The sequence below is a fragment of the Phoca vitulina genome, unplaced genomic scaffold, assembly GCF_004348235.1.
Source record: "Phoca vitulina isolate PV1807 unplaced genomic scaffold, GSC_HSeal_1.0 scaffold58, whole genome shotgun sequence".
Classification (NCBI taxonomy): domain Eukaryota; kingdom Metazoa; phylum Chordata; class Mammalia; order Carnivora; family Phocidae; genus Phoca; species Phoca vitulina.
The window spans coordinates 9,743,113-9,762,403 of NW_022589761.1; the positions used below are offsets into that span (position 1 = coordinate 9,743,113).

The 19,291-nt window shown below is 58.4% G+C and overlaps 2 protein-coding genes across 6 annotated transcripts in view; both read left to right on the forward strand.

Annotated features, from left to right (window-relative positions):
- The first annotated feature begins 149 nt into the window (after positions 1 to 149).
- SHKBP1 (SH3KBP1 binding protein 1) lies at positions 150 to 10,695 on the forward strand. The gene is made up of 18 exons (XM_032390674.1): positions 150 to 261; positions 467 to 520; positions 682 to 727; positions 834 to 907; positions 1,205 to 1,263; positions 1,485 to 1,565; positions 2,855 to 3,016; positions 3,101 to 3,191; positions 3,281 to 3,471; positions 3,948 to 4,063; positions 4,846 to 4,933; positions 5,046 to 5,162; positions 6,779 to 6,949; positions 7,944 to 8,099; positions 8,487 to 8,583; positions 9,583 to 9,761; positions 10,029 to 10,143; positions 10,259 to 10,695. The coding sequence occupies exons 1-18, from the start codon at positions 176 to 178 to the stop codon at positions 10,488 to 10,490; spliced, it is 2,115 nt and encodes a 704-aa protein (XP_032246565.1). The 5' UTR covers positions 150 to 175; the 3' UTR covers positions 10,491 to 10,695.
- A 1,878-nt stretch (positions 10,696 to 12,573) lies between these two features.
- Positions 12,574 to 19,291, forward strand: part of LTBP4 (latent transforming growth factor beta binding protein 4) — a 28,882-nt gene continuing 22,164 nt past the window's right edge. For 3 of the 5 annotated variants that reach the window (XM_032390567.1, XM_032390568.1, XM_032390569.1), the window contains exons 1-4: positions 12,574 to 12,639; positions 16,447 to 16,505; positions 16,672 to 16,810; positions 17,386 to 17,495. In XM_032390567.1, the coding sequence (XP_032246458.1) occupies positions 12,617 to 12,639; positions 16,447 to 16,505; positions 16,672 to 16,810; positions 17,386 to 17,495 (331 nt within the window). In that variant the 5' untranslated portion in view covers positions 12,574 to 12,616. Of the gene's footprint in view, positions 12,640 to 14,474; positions 14,621 to 16,446; positions 16,506 to 16,671; positions 16,811 to 17,385; positions 17,496 to 18,708; positions 18,950 to 19,291 lie in introns of those variants that run through there. The other 2 variants (XM_032390571.1, XM_032390572.1) reach the window with 2 other exon arrangements.

Genomic DNA, 19,291 nt, shown 5'->3' on the forward strand with positions numbered 1-19,291 from the left:
CAGCGCAGGAAAGGCGGGTCCCTTTAAGGAGGCGGAGAGTTTAACTGCGACGGGTGAGCCCTTTGTCCAATCGCTGGCGGCTCCGGGAGTCTCCAGGCCAATGAGCAGGCGGTGGGGGCGGGGCCTGAGTACAGACCCGGAAGCGGGTGCTGGCCGGCCGGCTCGCCCGGGGGCCATGGCAGCCGCGGCTCCTGCTGCCGATGGGGTCCCAGGTCCGGGGCCTCCCGGGGAGGTGATTCATCTGAACGTGGGAGGCAAGAGGTGAGTGTAGGAAATTCCTGAGGCACCACCTCGGGGGCGGGGAGCGGAATGGGAGTACCCGCCTCTCCCGGGGGGACTCCTTGTCCATCACGGATTGCTCCGCCTCCTGTTGAAGGCGCGAGTGGCTGGAGTGACGCCGTGGCTAGGGAGCCGCATTCCTTACCCTTCCTCCAACCCCTCGCGTCTGCTCACTTTCCCCGCTTAGATTCAGTACCTCTCGCCAGACCCTCACCTGGATCCCAGACTCATTCTTCTCCAGGTGATCGGGAGAGCGAGTTTGGGGCGGGCTGTGCGGGGGGGGGGGGGCGGTTCGGGAAGAGACTATGGGGAGCCCTAATCCCCCCACTTACCCTCCCCACCCCACCGCCCGCACACACACACCCTGGCCCGTGACACCTGCTCTGTGTCCCCTCCCTGCAGTCTTCTGAGCGGACGCATCTCGACACTGAAAGATGAGACCGGAGCCGTGAGTAGGGCGTAGAGCTGAAATGGGGCAGCGGGGTAGGAGGAGGGACAGGATACCGCTCAGCCCCGCTCTTTGCCCCATCCATCCTCTGCCCCCCTTCCCGCAGATCTTCATCGACAGGGACCCCACCGTCTTCGCCCCCATCCTCAACTTCCTGCGCACCAAAGAGTTGGACCCCAGGTTTGCATGGGGATAAAGGGACCCCACCGTCTTCACCTTCTTCCCCTCAGAATGTTCACTTAAGCTCCTCGATCCTATTTAAATTGTGTCCTTAGAGTTTTCCCCAAACACACACACACAAACAACCCACCCACCCATTTTCATTGCCCATGTATATCATTGCTGCTTAGAATCTCTATCCAGTCAAAACTTGCTACTGCTTGGGATTCTCTGTGCAGTTTTGAAAACTTCCCCCTCAGAATTCTCCACCCACTCCCACTCCCCAGACTCTGACCCTTAGTCAATTCTGCTACCCAGGGGTGTCCATGGTTCCAGCCTCCTCCATGAAGCCCAGTTCTATGGGCTCACTCCTCTGGGTAAGTGGGGGCCCCATTAGCATCCTCGTTGCATAGAAAACGAGCTCCAGCTTTCCTGATGCTCCCTCTCCCCCTCTCCTGAAAGAAGTTTGGGTTAGAACTGAGAGCACTGGAATTGGTCCTGGGTCTCAGGGGGAGTGGTGGAGAATGAGCTAGGGGAGGCGGATAGGATCTGCCTCAGTACTCTCCCAAGTCCCAGCTTTCGAGTTATTCCGCCTCAGTTCGACGCCTGCAGCTGCGGGAGGAGTTGGACCGATCTTCTTGTGGAAATGTTCTCTTCAACGGTTACCTGCCTCCGCCAGGTGGGCACAACTAAGGGTTGGAGGGGAGGGAGGGTGGACTGAAGACTATATTTCCCATAAGGTCGCAGCTGTGAGCCCTGAGACACTATGGGAGTTGTAGTCCTATATCAGAGGCCGGCCTGATGGAAAGGAAGTAGGAAACAGCGTTTCCAATGAGGCAATGGGCCAGCTAGCCTCACTGAGGCTCAGAAGTATGCCCTAGAGCCTGAAGGGAGTTTCAGTCCAGGTTTGATTTCCCTGTGGGGAAACTTAGGAAGAACCAGGGTCCTTTGCATGGAGGGGAGAAATATTAAAGGGGAGATAATCTCCATGGGACCTTGGATCAGCCACCGCACTGGCCATGGAAAATATGCCCCAGTGGTTATCGGGAACTGTAGTCCACTAGGCTTTGCTGATGGGTAGAAGGAACAAAATGGGGAAGTTCAGTTTATGACTATTTCCCTAACCTCAGTACCTTCATGAAGTTTGCCAAATATGAAGATCTCTGCTTTTGTTTTCTTAACTTAGTTTTACTGTGTTGTTTTTAAAAAGTCATTTTTTTAAAGTTTATTTATTTATTTAAGTAATCTTTACACCCCACACGGGGCTCAGGCTCACAACCCCGAGATCAAGAGTCACACGCTCTTCTGACTGAGCCAACCAGGCGCCCAGCACAAAAGCCATTTTGAACAGAAGCTTTATATCACTACCTTTATACCATAAATAAGTAAACGTGAAAATAAAACCCCCCCAAATACCAGTGTTGTGATGCTTCTGCCTGCCAAGGAGATAGACTTCTGTTTCTTTTTTTTTTTTTTTTTTTTTTAAGATTTTATTTATTTATTTGACAGAGAGAGACACAGCGAGAGAGGGAACACAAGCAGGGGGAGTGGGAGAGGGAGAAGCAGGCCTCCGGCAGAGCAGGTAGCCCAATGCGGGGCTTGATCCCAGGACCCCGGGACCATGACCCGAGCCGAAGGCAGATGCCCAACGACTGAGCCACCCAGGCGCCCCTAGACTTCTGTTTCTTAAAGCAGAAGATTAGCAAACACTGAAAAGGTAGCATATGAGGGCAGCACCAAACTGATTCGTCCTTTGTGATGGGCTCAAAGGAACTGAAAAGGGAGTAATTTGCTGTGTGATTGCATGTCATTGAATGCCGTGTCCCCACACCACCTAAAATCTTCTCCCCAGGAGACTATGCCCCACTTGGGGGGAAATCAGTATCTGGCCTATTTAAAGTGCTTGTGACATGGCAGTTATTACAATTATTACAATTATTGTCGCTCTGCTCCTTCTCCCTGCCATAGTGTTCCCAGTAAAGCGGCGGAACCGGCACAGCCTAGTGGGACCCCAGCAGTCGGGGGGGCGCCCAACCCCCGTTCGACGCAGCAACACAATGCCCCCCAACCTGGGCAATGCAGGGCTGCTGGGCCGAATGCTGGATGAGAGAGCCCCTCCCTCCCCATCGGGTACGTTTCTGTCCCCTGGGAGGCTGGGGCACCCAGTGGGGTCCCTGTGACCCCGCCGTGATCCCCATTCTTCCCACCCCCAAGGGCTACCAGAGGAGCCGGGGATGGTGCGCCTCGTGTGTGGACACCACAACTGGATCGCTGTGGCCTACACCCACTTCCTCGTTTGCTATAGGTGCCCGGGGAGGGTGGTGCCCGGAGGCCCGAGCCCTGTTGATGGGGAGGGCTCACGGTGAGGGTTGACGATATCCCCCCACCCCCCAGGCTCAAGGAAGCCTCTGGCTGGCAGCTGGTGTTTTCCAGCCCGCGCCTGGACTGGCCCATTGAGCGACTGGCACTCACAGCTCGGGTGCTTGGTGGGGCTTTGGGTGAGCATGACAAGATGGTGGCAGCGGCCACAGGCAGCGAGATCCTGCTGTGGGCTCTGCAGGCAGAAGGCGGTGGCTCCGAGATAGGTAGGGTACCAGGAGTTTTCCAGAACCTTTCGCCCTTTAGAATTATGCTTCAGCCTATGGTCTGTTAGAATTCTCTACCCCATTGGAATCCTGTGGCCTGTTAAAATAACCCACGCTATACAGTTCTCACGCCCATAAAGATTCTTTGCATTATTAAGATGTTCCAACCCTTTAGAATTCCGTATCCTGTTAGAATTCCTTGGCTTGTAGAAAAACCCACCCACATAGGATTCTCCCCTCCGTCAGAATTCCCTGCCCTGTTAGATCTCCACGCCAGTAGAACCCCAGAGCCTGTTAGAATCTGCATTCCATTAGAAATCTCTGTTTGCCTTGTTGAAAATCTCCACCATGTTAGAATTCCATACCCTGTCCGGAATCTGGCCCATGGAATCCTCTGGCCCTCGGAGTTCTTCCTGCCCCCTCCCTTCTCCCTCATGAAGCAGGGGTCCCGGCTGAGTGCTCCTTGCCCTCCGCAGGAGTCTTCCATCTGGGGGTGCCCGTGGAGGCCTTATTCTTCGTTGGGAACCAGCTCATCGCCACAAGCCACACGGGGCGCATCGGGGTGTGGAATGCCGTCACCAAGCACTGGCAGGTCAGGGTGCTGGCCAGCCTGGCTGCTTCCTTCCCGGGTGGGCTGTCCAGACCATACAGACCCGGGGAGGGGTTCCTTTCTGCCCTGCCCCACCTGCAGAGTGCCAGAGAACCCAGCGGTGGGCCAGATCCTGGGGGGGGTGCTGGCACGATAAAGACCTAAGGGATGTCAGGTCAGGGAGACCTTCTGGAAGAGGGGCTGCTGGGCGGACAGGAAAGATGGTGGGTTTGCAAAGGAGGACAGAGGAGTCTCCAGGCACTGAATGGGGGAGTGGAGACACTGTAGGAGGCAGAAACCCAGAGGGAGACGCGCAAATGTCTGTCATTCCCTCTGCCCTCCCAAGCCCTGTCCAGAATGCAAAGAAAAATACACCTGCAGTGTTGCTTTCTCCTGTCCCGTGTGTTTGGGAGAGACAGACAGAGATGGAGGGAAACAGACAAATAGAAGTAGAGCAAGTCGGAAAGAGGGGACAGAGCGAGGGGAGGGTGGACAGAGAGAAAGGCAGTGTGGTTACGTGAAGGGATGCAGAGAGACAGACAGAGAGGACTAGGAGAAGCCAGAAATAGAGTCAAAGAGAGGCCAAGAGACAGAGACACTGACTCAGAGATTTCCAGAGATGGGGAGACACAGATGGAGATAGTCCTGGAGCAGGTGAGGCTGGAGAGAAGCGGGCCTAGAAACCCAGGGTGGGTTCTGGAGTTGGGGGGGGTGCCCTGAGGGGTGCTGCGGAGGTGGAGGCAGGGACGCCCGCCTCTGCCCCAGCCAGTCCCGCCTGCCCCCAGGTCCAGGAGGTCCAGCCCATCACCAGCTACGATGCGGCGGGCTCCTTCCTTCTCCTGGGCTGCAGCAATGGCTCCATCTACTACGTGGGTGAGCAGCAGCCAGCACCCCTCGTGCCCGAGAACCTTCCGGGGAAGTGGGAGAAGAGGGGAAAGCCTGGGCGCCTCGAACAAGCCCGCTGTACCCTCCCCGCCCACCCCAGATGTGCAGAAGTTTCCCCTGCGCATGAAGGACAACGACCTCCTCGTCAGTGAGCTCTACCGGGACCCGGCAGAGGACGGGGTCACGGCCCTCAGCGTCTACCTCACCCCCAAAACCAGTAAGCTCTGATGGGCTCCCCGCCCTGCCATCAGCCCCGGCCCACAGCCGGCTCCCCACCACTTGTGGAGCTTGACCCAGTGAGATTTAGGAGGGGCCGAGAGGGGAGATTGAACTCTTGTTCAGTCATTCAACAAACACTCACCGGGCACCACTTGTGTGCACTGTGGCGGGCCCCTCCAACCAGGGGCAGAACTGGCCCCTAGTACTTCATCTTTGTGTTTCTTTTCCACCCCTGCATTTAGGGCATGACGCCTGCGTGCTCATAAAACAAAGAGGGTGCACGTTTTACAGTTCTCTCACTTGGGACAGTTTTTTTGTTTTGGTTTCTTGACTTCAAATGCGGAGCAATAGGCCCCTTTTTGTTTGTTTTTTATTGAGCTGTGATTCACATAGCAGAGCATTCGCCGTTGGAAAGTGTACAATTCAGTGACTTTCAGGAGATTCACAAGGTTGTGCACGCATCACTACTATGGAGTTCCCGAACAGGATTGTTAGCACCCCAAAAAGGAACCCTGAACTCGTTAGCCGTCATACCCTGTTCTCCCTCCTGACAGCCCCTGGAAACCTAATCTACATTCTGCCTCTGTGGATTGGCCGATTCTGGACATTTCATGTAAACAGGACCCTAACAATATGCGGCGTTTTGTGTCTGGCTTTTTTCACCTAGCATAATGGCTCTTTTGTAAATTTATTTTTTTCTTTCTTCTTCTTTTTTTTTTCATGGGGAGTGCTTTCTGGATCTTAAGATGACCTTGCCTGCTCCCAGGTTGTGAAGGTTTTCCCCTGTGCTTTCTCCTAGAGGCTTTTCAGTTTTAGCTTTTTATATACAGGTCTCTGCTGCTTTTCCCATTACCTTTTATGTATGGCGTGAGGTAAGGCTCACAGTCCATTTTTTTCCCAGCAGCAGTAAATGAGTAACACACCTAACTTCACACCTGTCATCACCTTTCCTCCATGGAAGTCCCCTTGCTGATTTCATGTATTTATTCCTTTCTTCCCCACCCCTCTGCCCACCGCATGCCTCCACACTGTCGCTTATCTCTTCATTTGTTTGTGTCCTTACAAAATGGGTGTTGTCGGCAGGTTTTGGATTCGCAGAAATGCTCCTGGGCGTATATGTCAATTGTCCCCTTACTTTTGCCCACTCTGCCCTAGGTTTAATGTCCGTCCGGGTGGCTGTGCACAACCCTAATCCATGGCTTTGAGCCTCTGCACAAAATATGAAAAACCACATTTTACCTACCCTCATTCCTTAAGATGGTCCATTAAGTCTCTGACCATTGCAAAATAATCGTTCCCGTCTGGAAAGTTGGCGAGGGTGGGCCGTCCCTCAGACACTGGGTTGCGTTTTCTTGTCTTGCCGTCTGTTTATATGTCTGTTTTTCAGGCTTTTGCTCTGTAACCCCATCTCCCTCTGTGTCTGTCTGTCACTATATCCCTCTCCCGAGATCCAGTTTCTTGGTTCCCTTTGCCTCCCTGTTTCTCTATTTTTCTATCTCTGTCCCCTGTCTTAATGAGCTCTGTCTGTCTCTGTCTCTCTCTTGTTTTCTGTCTCTGCTTCTTGCTCTCTCTGTCTCTGATCTGTCCCTCTCTTCATCCTCGGCCCCTCCCCAGGTGACAGTGGGAACTGGATTGAGATCGCCTATGGCACCAGCTCCGGGGGTGTGCGGGTCATTGTCCAGCACCCTGAGACCGTGGGCTCAGGGCCCCAGCTTTTCCAGACCTTCACCGTGCACCGCAGCCCCGTCACCAAGATCATGCTCTCGGAGAAACACCTCATCTCAGGTGGGCCTCGCCGGGCTGCCCCCGCTGCGCGTCTCCCTGCAGGACACTGGCCCAGGTCGGAGTGTGAAACCGGCGGGTGGGCGAGAGAATTTTAACCTGGGACAATAATTGCAGAAGTGTGAGATGGGTCCTGTAAAGGGACCCATCCAGGCGAGAGTGAGTAATTCATCAGTTCCCCAAACATGGCTTGAGCACCTGTGTGCCAGGCCCAGAGGATACAGTGATGGACAAGATAGGCCAAGTCCCTACCCCTGCGGAGCTGATGTTCTCCTGGGGATGGCAGATGATAAACACGTCAGAGTAGAAATGACCAACAGGCAATGATGAAGACCAGGAATCAGAGCAGAGCTGTGTGAGTGGCTAGAGCTCGGTGGGGTCACTGGGGAAGGATCTTTGAGCAGAAACAAAGGAATGCCCCCCCCCCCTCCCGCCGTGGGGACAGGCATTCCAGCAGAGGGACCAGGCATTGCAAAGGCTCTGAGCTGGGAGGATGAAGGATGGATCTGAGGAGGAGCAGGGAGCCCCTGTGCCTGGAGCAGTGTGGGCGAAGGAGAGGGTGGGGCTTTGTGAGCCATGCAGAAGACCCTGTCCTTGACCCTGATTGGGATGGAGTCTCGTGAAGGAATGCAGTGAGCGGAGGAGGGCCATGACCTGGCACAGGTGTTCACAGGGTCCCCCTGGCTGCGTGTGGGGCCAGGCTCTGGGGGCAGGACAGGAGCAGGGAGTCCAGGGAGGAGGTGATGATGGACAGGACCGGGGGGCCGGGGGGGACAGTGACAGGGTTAGGTGAGATCAGGCTCTGGAACGATTTTGGAGGCAGGGCCAAGAGGATTTTTAACCATTTGGAGTTCTGGGGCAGAGCGAACTCTCTGAAAAGGAAGAATTCAGAGGGGCCCGAATCCTGACACCTTTGTGGGGGTCATCGTGGGGCTCGGGAGGGTGGAGCGGTGGGGATGCAGGCCTGACCTGCTGCCCGCCCCCCCTTGCTCCTCAGTCTGTGCCGACAGCAACCACGTGCGCACGTGGTCCGTGACTCGCTTCCGGGGCATGATTTCCACCCAGCCCGGCTCCACCCCGCTCGCTTCCTTCAAGATCCTGGCGCTGGAGTCGGCCGACGGGCATGGCGGCTGCAGCGCGGGCAATGACATTGGTGCCTGCTAGCCCCTGGCGCCGCCCCCCCCCCGCCCCATGCGCCCTGCCTGAGCCCCACTGGCCTCCATCGGCCCCTTACCTGACCTGCCCAGCGGGCCTGGTCGACCTCCATTCACCCCCCGCCCCCCCCCATTGAATTCTGTCACCCCATCGAGTCCTCTGACTGCCACCTGACCCAGGACTCCCACCCCGCATCCCTGAACTCCACTGACTGTTGCTGACCCCCAGCCCTTTCTGAGCTCGCCCAATTCCAGAAACCTGGGAATGCAGACCTGGGGTCCTGGGAGGGATTCATCGGTGGGGAAGGAGGCAGAGCCTTGGGGTCTGGAGTCCCAGGGGCCCCGGCTGGCCCTGACTCCCCCCCTTCCCCCCCATCCCGGCCCAGGCCCCTACGGCGAGCGGGATGACCAGCAAGTGTTCATTCAGAAGGTGGTGCCAAGCGCCAGCCAGCTCTTTGTGCGCCTTTCATCTACTGGTCAGCGGTGAGGGCCGTCCCATCATATGGGGGGGGGGGGTGGTCGGAGGAGAAGGCAAGATCCCAGCTGGGTCATGGAGGCCAAAAGAGGGGACACTTGAAGGAACAAAGGCTAAAAGGGAGCACAAGGCCTGGTCCTAGGTTTGGGGGCTGGAGGAATCAAAGGTGTGACACATATGGGTGGCAGTGAAGCTGGAGAAACCCCAGGCGCCCCTGCTGGACCTCAGGCAGGTGGCCCAGGGTGGTCAGGGCCCCGGGGTAGGAGGCGCGGGCGCAGGCGTCCAGGCCAGGGGGTGGGGCGGGGGCTGCTGTAGGAGCCCGGAGGAGGTGCTCGCCCCAGCCTGGGAAGGGGGCCTGTGATGGTTTTTTTGAGGAGGGAGCCCTGGGGTTCCCAAGGCTGGAAGTGACCAAATAGGACATCCAGTGGGATGCGCGTGGTCCAGGAGCTGGAGCAGTGACCAGGCTGCAGGGGGCCCATCAATCATGTGGAAAAGCCGAGATTGCCCTGAGCGGGCTGGGGAGCCATGGGGCAGCACAGTGGGGAGCACTGTGGGGGCTGGACTGGAGGTTGGATAGGAGCCCCAGAGCCCAGGGAGGAGGCTGGGACAGGTGCCTGGCGGGAGCAGGCAGCGCTTGACCAGGGCCAGACAGGAGGGGAGGAGGGGGCCCTGGGAGAGACACTGGAGGCCGAGGGGACTGGCTGTGGGGAACGATAGGAGGTGAGGGAGGTGCCCAGGATGACTCAGGCCTTCCTTGCGACGGGACCAGGGGAGAGCTGCAGATTTGGGGGAGAATCCCACTGGGGACATGTCGGGGCTGCCGGGCGGGAGCCATCCAGGAGGCAGCCGCACCCAGAGAGAGTGCACTGGGGAAGGATAAGCGGGCTTGGGGTGGTGGTTGCAAAGGCAGGAACGGAAGCCATAACAGTGGGATCTGAGGCCCGGGAAGGGTGTAAGGATGAGAAGACGCACTAGGGCCAGGGTGACCCCCTCCCCTTCTGTCTCAGGGTGTGCTCCGTGCGCTCGGTGGACGGCTCCCCCACCACCGCCTTCACGGTGCTCGAGTGTGAGGGCTCCCGGCGGCTGGGCTCTCGGCCCCGGCGCTACCTGCTCACCGGCCAGGCCAATGGCAGCCTGGCCATGTGGGACCTGACCACCGCCATGGACGGCCTCGGCCAGGCCCCTGGTACTCCCTGCCCCGCCCCCAGGGCCCTCTCCTCAACCCCCTTCCTCAGTCTCCCTCCCCAAGCCCTTGGCCTCTGACCCCTTTCCTCTGCCTTTGAACCCTACCTTGCCCCTGCTTGTCCACCCCTCTCTCTTAGCATCTGACCCCTGTCCCTGGACCTCTGCATTTTTCCTCCTATCCTGACCTCAGTCCTTGCACACAACGCGTGTCCCTTGCCCAGTGATCCTTGTCGTGCCCCCCGCCCCAACCCGTTTCCTTGCCCCGCAGCCGGTGGCCTGACGGAGGAAGAGCTGATGGAGCAGCTGGAGCAGTGTGAGCGGGCGCCGCTGTCTTCCTCCAGGAGCTCTCTCCCCAGCCCCTCCCCCCGCACCTCTCTCACCAGGTAGGCCTGACCCCACTTCCCCTTTGTGCGGGGGGGGGGGGGGGGCTGCTGCTGCTCATCTGCCCCGGATGCCCCGGATGACACGCACTGACCCTCGTCACCCCCACCACTGCAGTCTTCACTTAGCCTCCAGCGACACCTCCCTGTCTGGCCGGCGCGGGAGCCCGAGCCCCCCACAGGCTGAGGCCCGGCGTCGTGGGGGAGGCAGCTTCGTGGAACGCTGCCAAGAACTGGTCCGGGGTGGGCCAGAGCCCCGACGGCCACCGACACCAGCCCCTCGGCCCCCCGCGGGTCTGGGAGCTCCCCTTGCGCCCCCCAAGGTGAAGCTCAATGAAACTTCCTTCTGAACACAGCTGCCATGGTGCCTTTGGATACCCAGGTCCTGGGGGGTGGGGGGTTGGCGGGGGGGCTCTGGTGCCTCCCTGCTTCCTGTCAGAGCCCTGGGTTCAGGGCCAGGGCCTCCTTGGAGTGGTCACTGTTACTAGGCCCCCACTGTCCCCCCTTTTCTGGAGCCAAAGTCACCCTCCCCTAATAAAGTTCTCACTGCCAACACCTTGCTGACATTCCTAGAGGGTTTGGGGACCCCCAGGGAAAGGGTCGGAGAGATGTGGGGACTGGCCATATGTCTGGCTATAGATTCAGGAACATCTGGCTCTCTCTCGCTTTAAGCAAAGAAAGAGAACGTAATGGTTTACCCCTGGCTTCAGGCATAGCTGGATCCAGGGATTCAAAAACTCATCCAGAATGTCTTTCCATCTTTTGGCTTTGCTTGCCTCTGGGATGCATCATTCTCAGTCAGGTTTTCCCCTCTGGGTGCCAAGATGACTCCAGGTACCTCCTTAGCAACTTTCTTTTCTCTCCTAGCAGCAGCGGCAAAAAAAAAAAAAAAAATCATATGACTGATTCTTACTGGCTCGAATGTAGTCAGATGGCCACCCCTGAACAAATCACTGTGGCCCGTGTGATGGAGGCCTTCCATTGTTCCAAGGGTCCTGTGCCCTCACAAGCCAGGAGGTGAGATCAGCCCACTCCTCCCCTCCAACCGGAGGAGTCCCTGAAAGGTGAATCAGGGTACTGTTCCCACAAGCAGGGATGAATGGCTGCAGGTCAACAGAAACAGATGTTGGCTATACGATTGCCACATCCTTAGTGTTTGTGCCCTAAACCTCGCCACGGCCAACACCTTGCCCACATCCCTGGCTGCCCAGTCTCATCCCTTTCCTGCCCCTACCAGAGAGGTTATGTCGGACAGGTTCTGCGCACTCCAGCCTAATATCCTTGAGGTTTTTTCCCAAATAATACCTATTCCTATGGCAACTTCTCAGGAGTTTTCTGCCTCTTTTCCTTGGGCCGATGAAGAGGAGAGGGGGCCAGACTCGGGACAAGGGATTTTAGAATATGCTAATTTGAGAATCCCAGAGTTTCTGGAATGCCAGAGTTTCTGTAACATAGTGGAGAGGGGTCCAAAATGTAAGGGAATCTAGAATGCAGGAATATTCTAGAATGCTAGTGGATAAACAGTATTAGGGTTCTCCCCTGCATTTCAGAGAATGCAGACTAGAGGTTTTGTGACAAAAGGACCTGGAAGTCAATGATTCTAGAACAGGGGAGTGTTCTAGAATACATATGAATCTACATTCGTAGGAATATTTTGTATGCCAGAGTTTCTGGAATGCTAATTATAGGACACAGAAAGCAAATCTGGAGTACTAGAAAATCTAGAGCATAGGGGCATTCCAGAATGTCAGCTCTTCTAGATCACTAGAGCGTTTGTTTGCATTCCAAGAAACCCATAATGGCAGGGGGTTCTGGATTGTCAGAGAATCTAGAATATGATTGGGAGATGAGTGATTCTAAAACATGAGTGTTCTGGAATACCTGTGAATCTCAAACTCTGGAAATGTTTTTACATGCCGGGACATTCAGAACCCTGGGGGGTGTTTGAATGTTAGGAAGTCTAGAACATAGGAGGGGGTTGGGATGCCCGGAAATCTAGAATGTGGGATGTTTTATAATGCTCCCAGATCTAGAATATTGAGATAGTTTTTCCTTGCCAAGGAATCCAGAACACTTGTGTTTCTGGAATGCTGGTGACTCTAGAACTGAGAGAGAGAATCAGAAAATCTGAAATACTAAAGAGATTTGTCTGTTAATAAATGGGATAAAACCCTGCGTGTGAGCACATGATGGGAGGAAGCTTCCAGAATGCCACGGCTCTAGCACTCTGAGGGGTTCTGAAGGGTTGAGAGCAGATCAGGGTCCAAGGGATGACATAGAAACGACCCTGGGAGATACTGGCACTGACGGGGAGGGATTGGGAGCGGGGGACTCCAAAGTCGGGGGGGGGGGATGGGAAGGCAACACCATCCCCGGAAGTTGTAGTGGTGAGCCAGAGGCTGTTGCCTAGCAACGAGCATTGAAGATGCCCCGGATCCCAGGCAGAAGGGAGAAATTTCGGCAGCACCCCCAGCAAATGCTCCAGCCACAGGGTAGGAGGTGAGGAGGAGGGCAACGGGGGTGGGGGTGGGGGTTGTCAGCACACGCTGTCCTGCAGGGCCATCTTAACCAGATTGCGGGGGCTTCACAAAAACAGGGACCCAGAGCACATTCAGTGGGCAGTCAGGGACTCCATCATCATGCTAGGACTGCCCACGAATGCCCACGAGTGGGGCCTGAGTGTCATCGTTACTGCTCTAAGGGGCTGCGTGTCCCTGGATGGCGGGTGGGCCCAGATTCTGGGTGTCAGTGTGGGATGGAGGCGTGGATTGCTGTAGGTGGTAGTAACAGTGTGCGTGTGGCTGTGTGAGTTACCAGGGTGCCTCGCTGTAACGGGGCGGGCGGGGGGAAGGTGACGGGGTCGCCCGTCCATCCTCCACACCCTCCACTGGAAGAAGGAGCAGGAGTGGGGGGTGAGGACGAGTCAGCTGGATCGGTTGATATTCTTAGCCTAGGGTGGGCCCTATATGGTCAGGGCCCGCGGCCTAGTATCCTGTGGGGGTGGAGCCTGTGATGCACTGGGGGCGGAGCTAAGGATCCAGAACTGGAAATCTTAAGACTCAAACTGCGTGGAGGGATGGGGCCTGGAACCCGGGGGGGCGGGGCAAACATGAAAGGGGTGGGGCTTGGGATGCTAAGTATGGGGCTGCGCCCGAATTCACCGTGGGAAGGGCAGTGACCTGAAACTCAGAGGAGAAGGGGCCAAGTGGGGAGCCAGATCTGAGGCTCAGGGGGCGGTGACCTTAGGAGAAGAGAAGTGGGATGTGTAATGGCGAGGAAAAGGGTGGGGCCTTGAATTTATAATGAAGGGCAGGAGCTGAGCTTGAGACCTACTGCATTGGGAGGCTGTAAGCAAGGCTTGGAGCCTGGAACTCCCTAAAGAGAGTGCAGGTGGGGCCTAAGGCCCCCTGTGGCTTGGGGCTCCCGGACCGACGGTGGAGGACTCAAGGAAGGGAGGGGACTAGAATTCTCTAAAGAGAGAGTGTGCAACTCTATCAGTTGGGAGGGGTGCTGTTGGGAATCTTTAAATATTCAGGTTAGGGAAGGGGGGTCTGGTAACCTCTAGGGGCAGCGGTGGAGAGGGGTGTAAGGAGAACAGCTCTCTCGGAGCAAAGTCTGTGGGTCAGGGGCCGAGCCTGTGTCCTCTGAGGGCCAGAGGCTACAGCCTTCTGAGGAATAAGCTTTTGCTTGTTGGACCTGGAACCCGTGAAGCACAGGGCCTTGAGAAGAGGAAATCCTTTGGGAAGGTACAGAGTGGGCCTGGGGCCTCAGAGGGGCCAAACCTGGGGCCTACTGTAGGATTAGCACTCCTCCCCCCCCCCCCCACCCGAATCCTGAGTCTCTCGCATGAGAAGTGGACAATTCTGGGGGCTTCCAGCGTTTACACCAGTCAGGGAGCAAATTCTGATCAAATTTCTACCACAACTGTGAACGAGGTGATGAGGCCTGTGCGTGACGGTCTAGTTTAGGGGACCCTGACCACTGCCTACGCATCCCTCCCAGCCGTGGGAGGGGTCCCAGCGTCTCCACTCTTCAGCTTCTCCTTCCCGAGTCGGTACCGGACTCCCGATTTCCCCTCCAGCCCTGAGAACTTCAGGCCCCAGCGCCCCCCGCCCGGCACCTGTCCCTCTAGCCCCTCCCCTGCCGCCTTCCGATTGGCCAAGAGGGTAGCGCCCCCTGGCGGCATCGGGCTCTGATTGGCGGGAAGTTAGCAGCCGCGGCTAGGACTGTGGAGAAAATGAGTCGGCCTCGGGCGGGGGCGGGGGGCGGGGCCGCGCCGAGCCGGACCCGCTGGACAGACGGCCCGCCCGGAGCGGGACTCCACGCCGGACACGATGCGGCGGCCTGGCCCCAGCGGCCGCCGCCCCCTTCTGCTGGTGCTGCTGCTGCCGCTCTTCGCAGCCGCCGCCTCCGCTGCCAGCCCCAGCCCCAGCCCCAGCGAGGCCGTCGAGGTTGCGGGGACCCCGGGCCGCCCGGCCGGGTAAGCCCCACTGCGACCCCTTCTTCCTTGTGCCCCCTCCACCCAATAAGCCTGGTGGGTCCGGAAGCACCAGAACTTGCGGATTTAGGGGACTAACGAACCCAGTGCTTCGGAGTAGGGATGAAAGAGCCAGACCCTTGGATTTATTAGGACCCTCTATTTTGCAGGGCTTAGAAGCGGGGAGTACTGAAATTTGGAGGCGAGGGATTCGCCGCTGGTGTGGTAGATGGACAGTATGGCCCCAGGGAATTCTAGGGTTTTTTTCGGAGAAGGGTCGCAGCTTATATGGGGATGGGGCTTTGAGTTTTCCTACGATGATAGATGGGTGGGGCGCTCCAGCTGGGATGAGGTTCCCCAAGCTTCTTGGGTGCTTAAGGAAGAGGAGTATCGGAGGTTATGAAGGGATTCTATGGTGGGGTTGAGATGTCCTGGTTTTCTCGGGTTTGGGAACGCCTGGATGAATTAAAAGGGACCCTTGGATTTTCTTAATGACTTAGGAAGACGTGGACTTCGGGCTTGATGGCGGAGGGGCTTGCAGGGGGGTTTGTGCGGAGGGGGTTCCTCAGATTTCACGAAGGTTGGGGATGCTCTAGTTTCCTAGAATTAGAGGATCCCGGGCTTGAATGAGGGACCAGTGATTTCGCGGCAAGAGATCCAAAATTTCCTATAGATTTGGGGGTTATAGCCCCCCTTCCTGTCTACGGGTGACGAGATCGAAGAAAGCAGTCTGCCCAGCACCCCCACCCCCCGCCCTGCGGCCCAGCGCTCCGTTACAAAGGCCCCGGGCTCCGCTCCCGCCTCGGTCTCTGCGAATGCGTTTAGTAACCCGAGCCGCGCCGGGGGCGGGGCCGGGAAGGGGTTAACCCGGAGAAAAGGCGGGAGGGATAACGGCAAGATCGGGAGTCCCAGAGGCTCCCATCTGGGCGGTATCCTCCCTCACTGGGCCCCACCCGTCTGGAAAGAGTCCATGCGCCCGACGTCCCCTTCACAGCATCTCCCCACGGCCCTTCTCTCGAGGCCTGGGCGCGCGTCCTCGTCCCTCGTCCCCCTTAGCCTGGGGCTATTGGATTTGTCTGGGGGGCCCCCTGGTTGCGACGCACTTGCGCTGGAGCTGAGGACTCCGCTATCCAGAATCTGAGACCCTCTGGGCGCAGAGATTTCTCGAAGAACGACTCCTTCCTCCTGGTCAGGCGGGAAACTGAGGCCCAAAGACCAGGAGATGCTGGCTCCGGGACACAGCGCGTGGAAGGGCAGGAACGGGCTAGAACTCAGGCCTTGGGATTCCCCGTTCTGGGCTGTGGCTCCTTCGGCGTCCCCCTCCACCTCAGCACCCTGCTGGACCCACAGTCAAAAGAGGACCTCATTCCCCGGCCGCTGAGGCCTGTGGACGTGGCGCCACCTGCCGGCCATTCTAGGGATGACGACTGAGTCAAGGACAGGGATGTGCGGGGAGGGCGGGGTTCTAGATTCCCAGACAGTCGGGGGCTTGGAAATGCGCTTAGAAATCCTCTTTGCGTCTTTTTAAAAAACCGTTTAAAAAAAGACTCTAAAATGTCCTTACCAATAAGACTTTACCACTAAACACTTCAGAAAATAATTAAAAGTAGGTTTGCTGTGACCTTCATCCTGGGAGAGTCTATGCCAATTTGCCTCCCACAGTTCAGATGGGGAAACTGAGGCATCCAGCATAGTGCCTCAGATTGATCAAACATCTATTTCGAGTGCTCTCAAGCCTTCTCTTGGCTTTCCCTCCTCTATCCCCCACTGCCCTCCTTTGGGAGTTTTAGAGGACTAGGGGCCTGAGTGACTTCCACCCCTGTTTATAGTCTTGCTGCTTGTCGGTGCTGCCCAGGCCGATCGCCCAGGAGAAGTCGCTGCCTCAGAGGTGGGTTCTTCTAGGTGGGGTATGGGTAGGAAGTGAAAGGGGGTAAGAGCAGAGGGGTCGGGGCTCCCTTCCCCGCCCTTCATCCCAGCTGGAATGCCGGATGCACTTGGTGGAAAGAAAGACTCGGTCCCTTCCTTCTCCACTTAGTCCCTGGCTGTCTCCGAAGCCTCCTGCAGGGTCCAGAGCTGCCCGCCGGAAAAGTGTGCAGGCCCTCAGCAGTGCCTGACCCCAGTGCCCCTGGTGCTGCCGAGCCCCAGTCCCAGCGTGAGGAAGAGACAGGTGTCCCTCAACTGGCAGCCACTGACGTGAGTGTGCGGATCCCTCCCCTACCAGAGGCACAGGAGCTCCCAGCTCCGGCCACCATTCCCCGCACACCTTTCTCTCTGCTCCCTGCGTCTCCTCTCCCTTCTTCTCTCTCTCTCAACTTGTATCGCTGTTTCTATTTCTCCTTTTCGTGCCTGCCCCATTCTCTGCATCTTTCAGTCTCCATTTCTCTGGCCTTGTCTCCATGCCCTCAGTCTGTATGTGTTCTTTTCCATTTCTGTCTCTTTCTGTTTCTCCCATCATTGCCTGTCTCTTGTTCTCTGTGTCTCTCTGACTCTCTGTCTCTTTCTGCCTCTGTCTTCTCTCCTCTCTTTCTCTCCCTTCCTCATCTCTGTTCCTCCCCCCACGTTTGTCTCTGTTTCTCCCCAAGCCTGTGAAGAACGCTCAAGGTCTGGTCCCTGGAAAGGGATTGGAGGTGGGGGGGGGGGGTTGGGGAGAGCTGCTACTGGGAGATCTCCTGGCACGGAAGGCCCCTTCCAGCTGCGGGGGAGGGGGTGTGGGGAAGGAGGGGGTGTCCGTCTAACCTCGTTTGTCTCCTCTGCCCTCTCCTACCCAGGCTGCAGGAGGCCCGAGCTCTGCTGAGACGAAGGCGGCCCCGCGGGCCGGGTGGCCGGGCACTGTTGAGAAGGAGGCCCCCACAGCGCGCCCCTGCCGGCCAGACCCGGGGTAAGAACATCCGCCCTTCCTCTGCCGGGGGGGCAGGGGGGTGGGTTCCGGGCCAGATAAAGCCGTCTGGTTCCCACGGTCCAGCCGCCGCCTAGCTGCCCCCCATTGTAGCTCAGCCCCCCAGCCCCCCAGGACACGGACCCTCTAGGGACCCTGGCGTCCGGCCGCTCGAGGTGAGCCCGGGACAGGACCAGACGCTGGCCAGAGGCGCTGACCCGCGGGGGTGGGGCCGGGAAGCCAGGCGTCCGGGCTCCCTGCGGCCGAAGAGGGGGGGCGCTGTCCCGGCAGAGAGTGCAGCCGAACTAGCCCAGACAACAAAAGCGATTGCGCGGGTTGGCGCCTGCCCGGTCACCGAATGCCCAAAATTGCGGGGCGGCTGGGAGCCAAAGGCCTCTCCCTGCTTCCCCGACCCTCCCCCTGCCCTCCTCCCACTCCAGCTCTCTGCCCCTGGGCTAGCACACCCCCTAGTCTCAACCACCCTCTAAAGTCCCCCTCCTGCTGTGGCCTTCAGCCCAGATGTGTCCCCTTCTCCCTAAAGTCTTCCAGATGTGGGCATCCGGCCAGATGTTAGGACCCCCGCCCACAGCCTCAATCCACCGTACGCTCTTATCCATTCCGACTTCTACCAGGTGTGGGGGGGGTCCTGGCCAGATGTGACCGTATCCTCAAATGTGCCCCCCCCCACCGTCCTGCCCACAATCCAGACCCCAAATTCCTTCATGTGCCCAGGTGCACCGACCCTTCTTCTCTCCCCCAGATGTGCCACCTGGCTGCCCAGATGTGCCACGACAGCCCCATATCCCGATGAAGCCTCTTTCTCTGTGTCTAGGGCGGAGAATCGGCCTTTACCGGCCTCCCCAAATGTGGCCCCCACTGCTCTTTCCTCTTTATGGATTCAGCCCTGTCTGGGGGGAAACCGGCCCGCCCCCACCTGTTCCCTTCCCCGCCGCTCCCCTGCGGGCCCCATTCACTTGTTGGTGCGAGGCGGGGGCAGACGGGGCGCCCCCCTCCCCCCTGCGAGTCTAGCGCCCAGCCTGCGCGCCTCTGGCTGCGCGCCCAGCCCCACGCGCCCCCGCGCGGCCGCCGGGGAGGGAGTGGTGGGGAGGGGGGGCCTGAGCGGGGGCGCGGCCGCCCTCCCCCGCAGGCGGGCGGGCGCGGCCGGGCCCCTCGGGCGGGCTGGGGCGGCGGCGCGGCGGAGCGCGGCGCTGCAGCCATGGCGGGCGGCGCGCGGGTGTCGCTATTGGTGCTGCTGGCGCTGCTCGGGCCGCAGCCTGTGCTGGGCCAGCCCCGAGAGCGCCTCCGCGTGCGCTTCACCCCGGCCGTGTGCGGCCTGCGCTGCGTCCATGGGCCCACCGGCTCCCGCTGTACCCCGACCTGCGCGCCCCGCAACGCCACCAGCGTGGACAGCGGCGCGCCCGGCGGGGCGGCCCCGGGGGGACCCGGCTTCCGCGCCTGTGAGTGCGGGGTGGTGGTCCCGAGGGAGGGGTTCCCAGGGGGAGGAGGGTCCCCGGGGATGGGAGAGACAGTCCCCCAGGGAGAGGGAGCCCAGATTCGGTGTGCACGAGTGCTGGGGAATCCCTGGGGTATTTCAGGAAGGGGGACTTAAAATTCCTGGCGTTTGGGGTTGAGTCCTGAGGGTCCCGATTTTGCAAGCAATGAGGGTTTTCAGGGACCTGTGGCGTCCCACGTGAGGGGATTGGGGCCGGTTTTCATGCCTCTGAGTCAAAGTGGGAGATACTAGAACTGAGGGGCCTGGAGCTTGGGGGAAGGGGGCCCCAATTCTGAGACTGTAAGGA

What these genes read in the sequence shown, in the direction of transcription:
- SHKBP1 (XM_032390674.1), top strand. Translation starts at nt 176, where the DNA reads ATGGCAGCCGCGGCTCCTGCTGCCGATGGGGTCCCAGGTCCGGGGCCT. An exon ending in TGGCTCCATCTACTACGTGG is followed by an intron (nt 4,934 to 5,045) that starts GTGAGCAGCAGC and finishes CGCCCACCCCAG; the next exon opens with ATGTGCAGAAGTTTCCCCTG. An exon ending in GGAGAAACACCTCATCTCAG is followed by an intron (nt 6,950 to 7,943) that starts GTGGGCCTCGCC and finishes CTTGCTCCTCAG; the next exon opens with TCTGTGCCGACAGCAACCAC.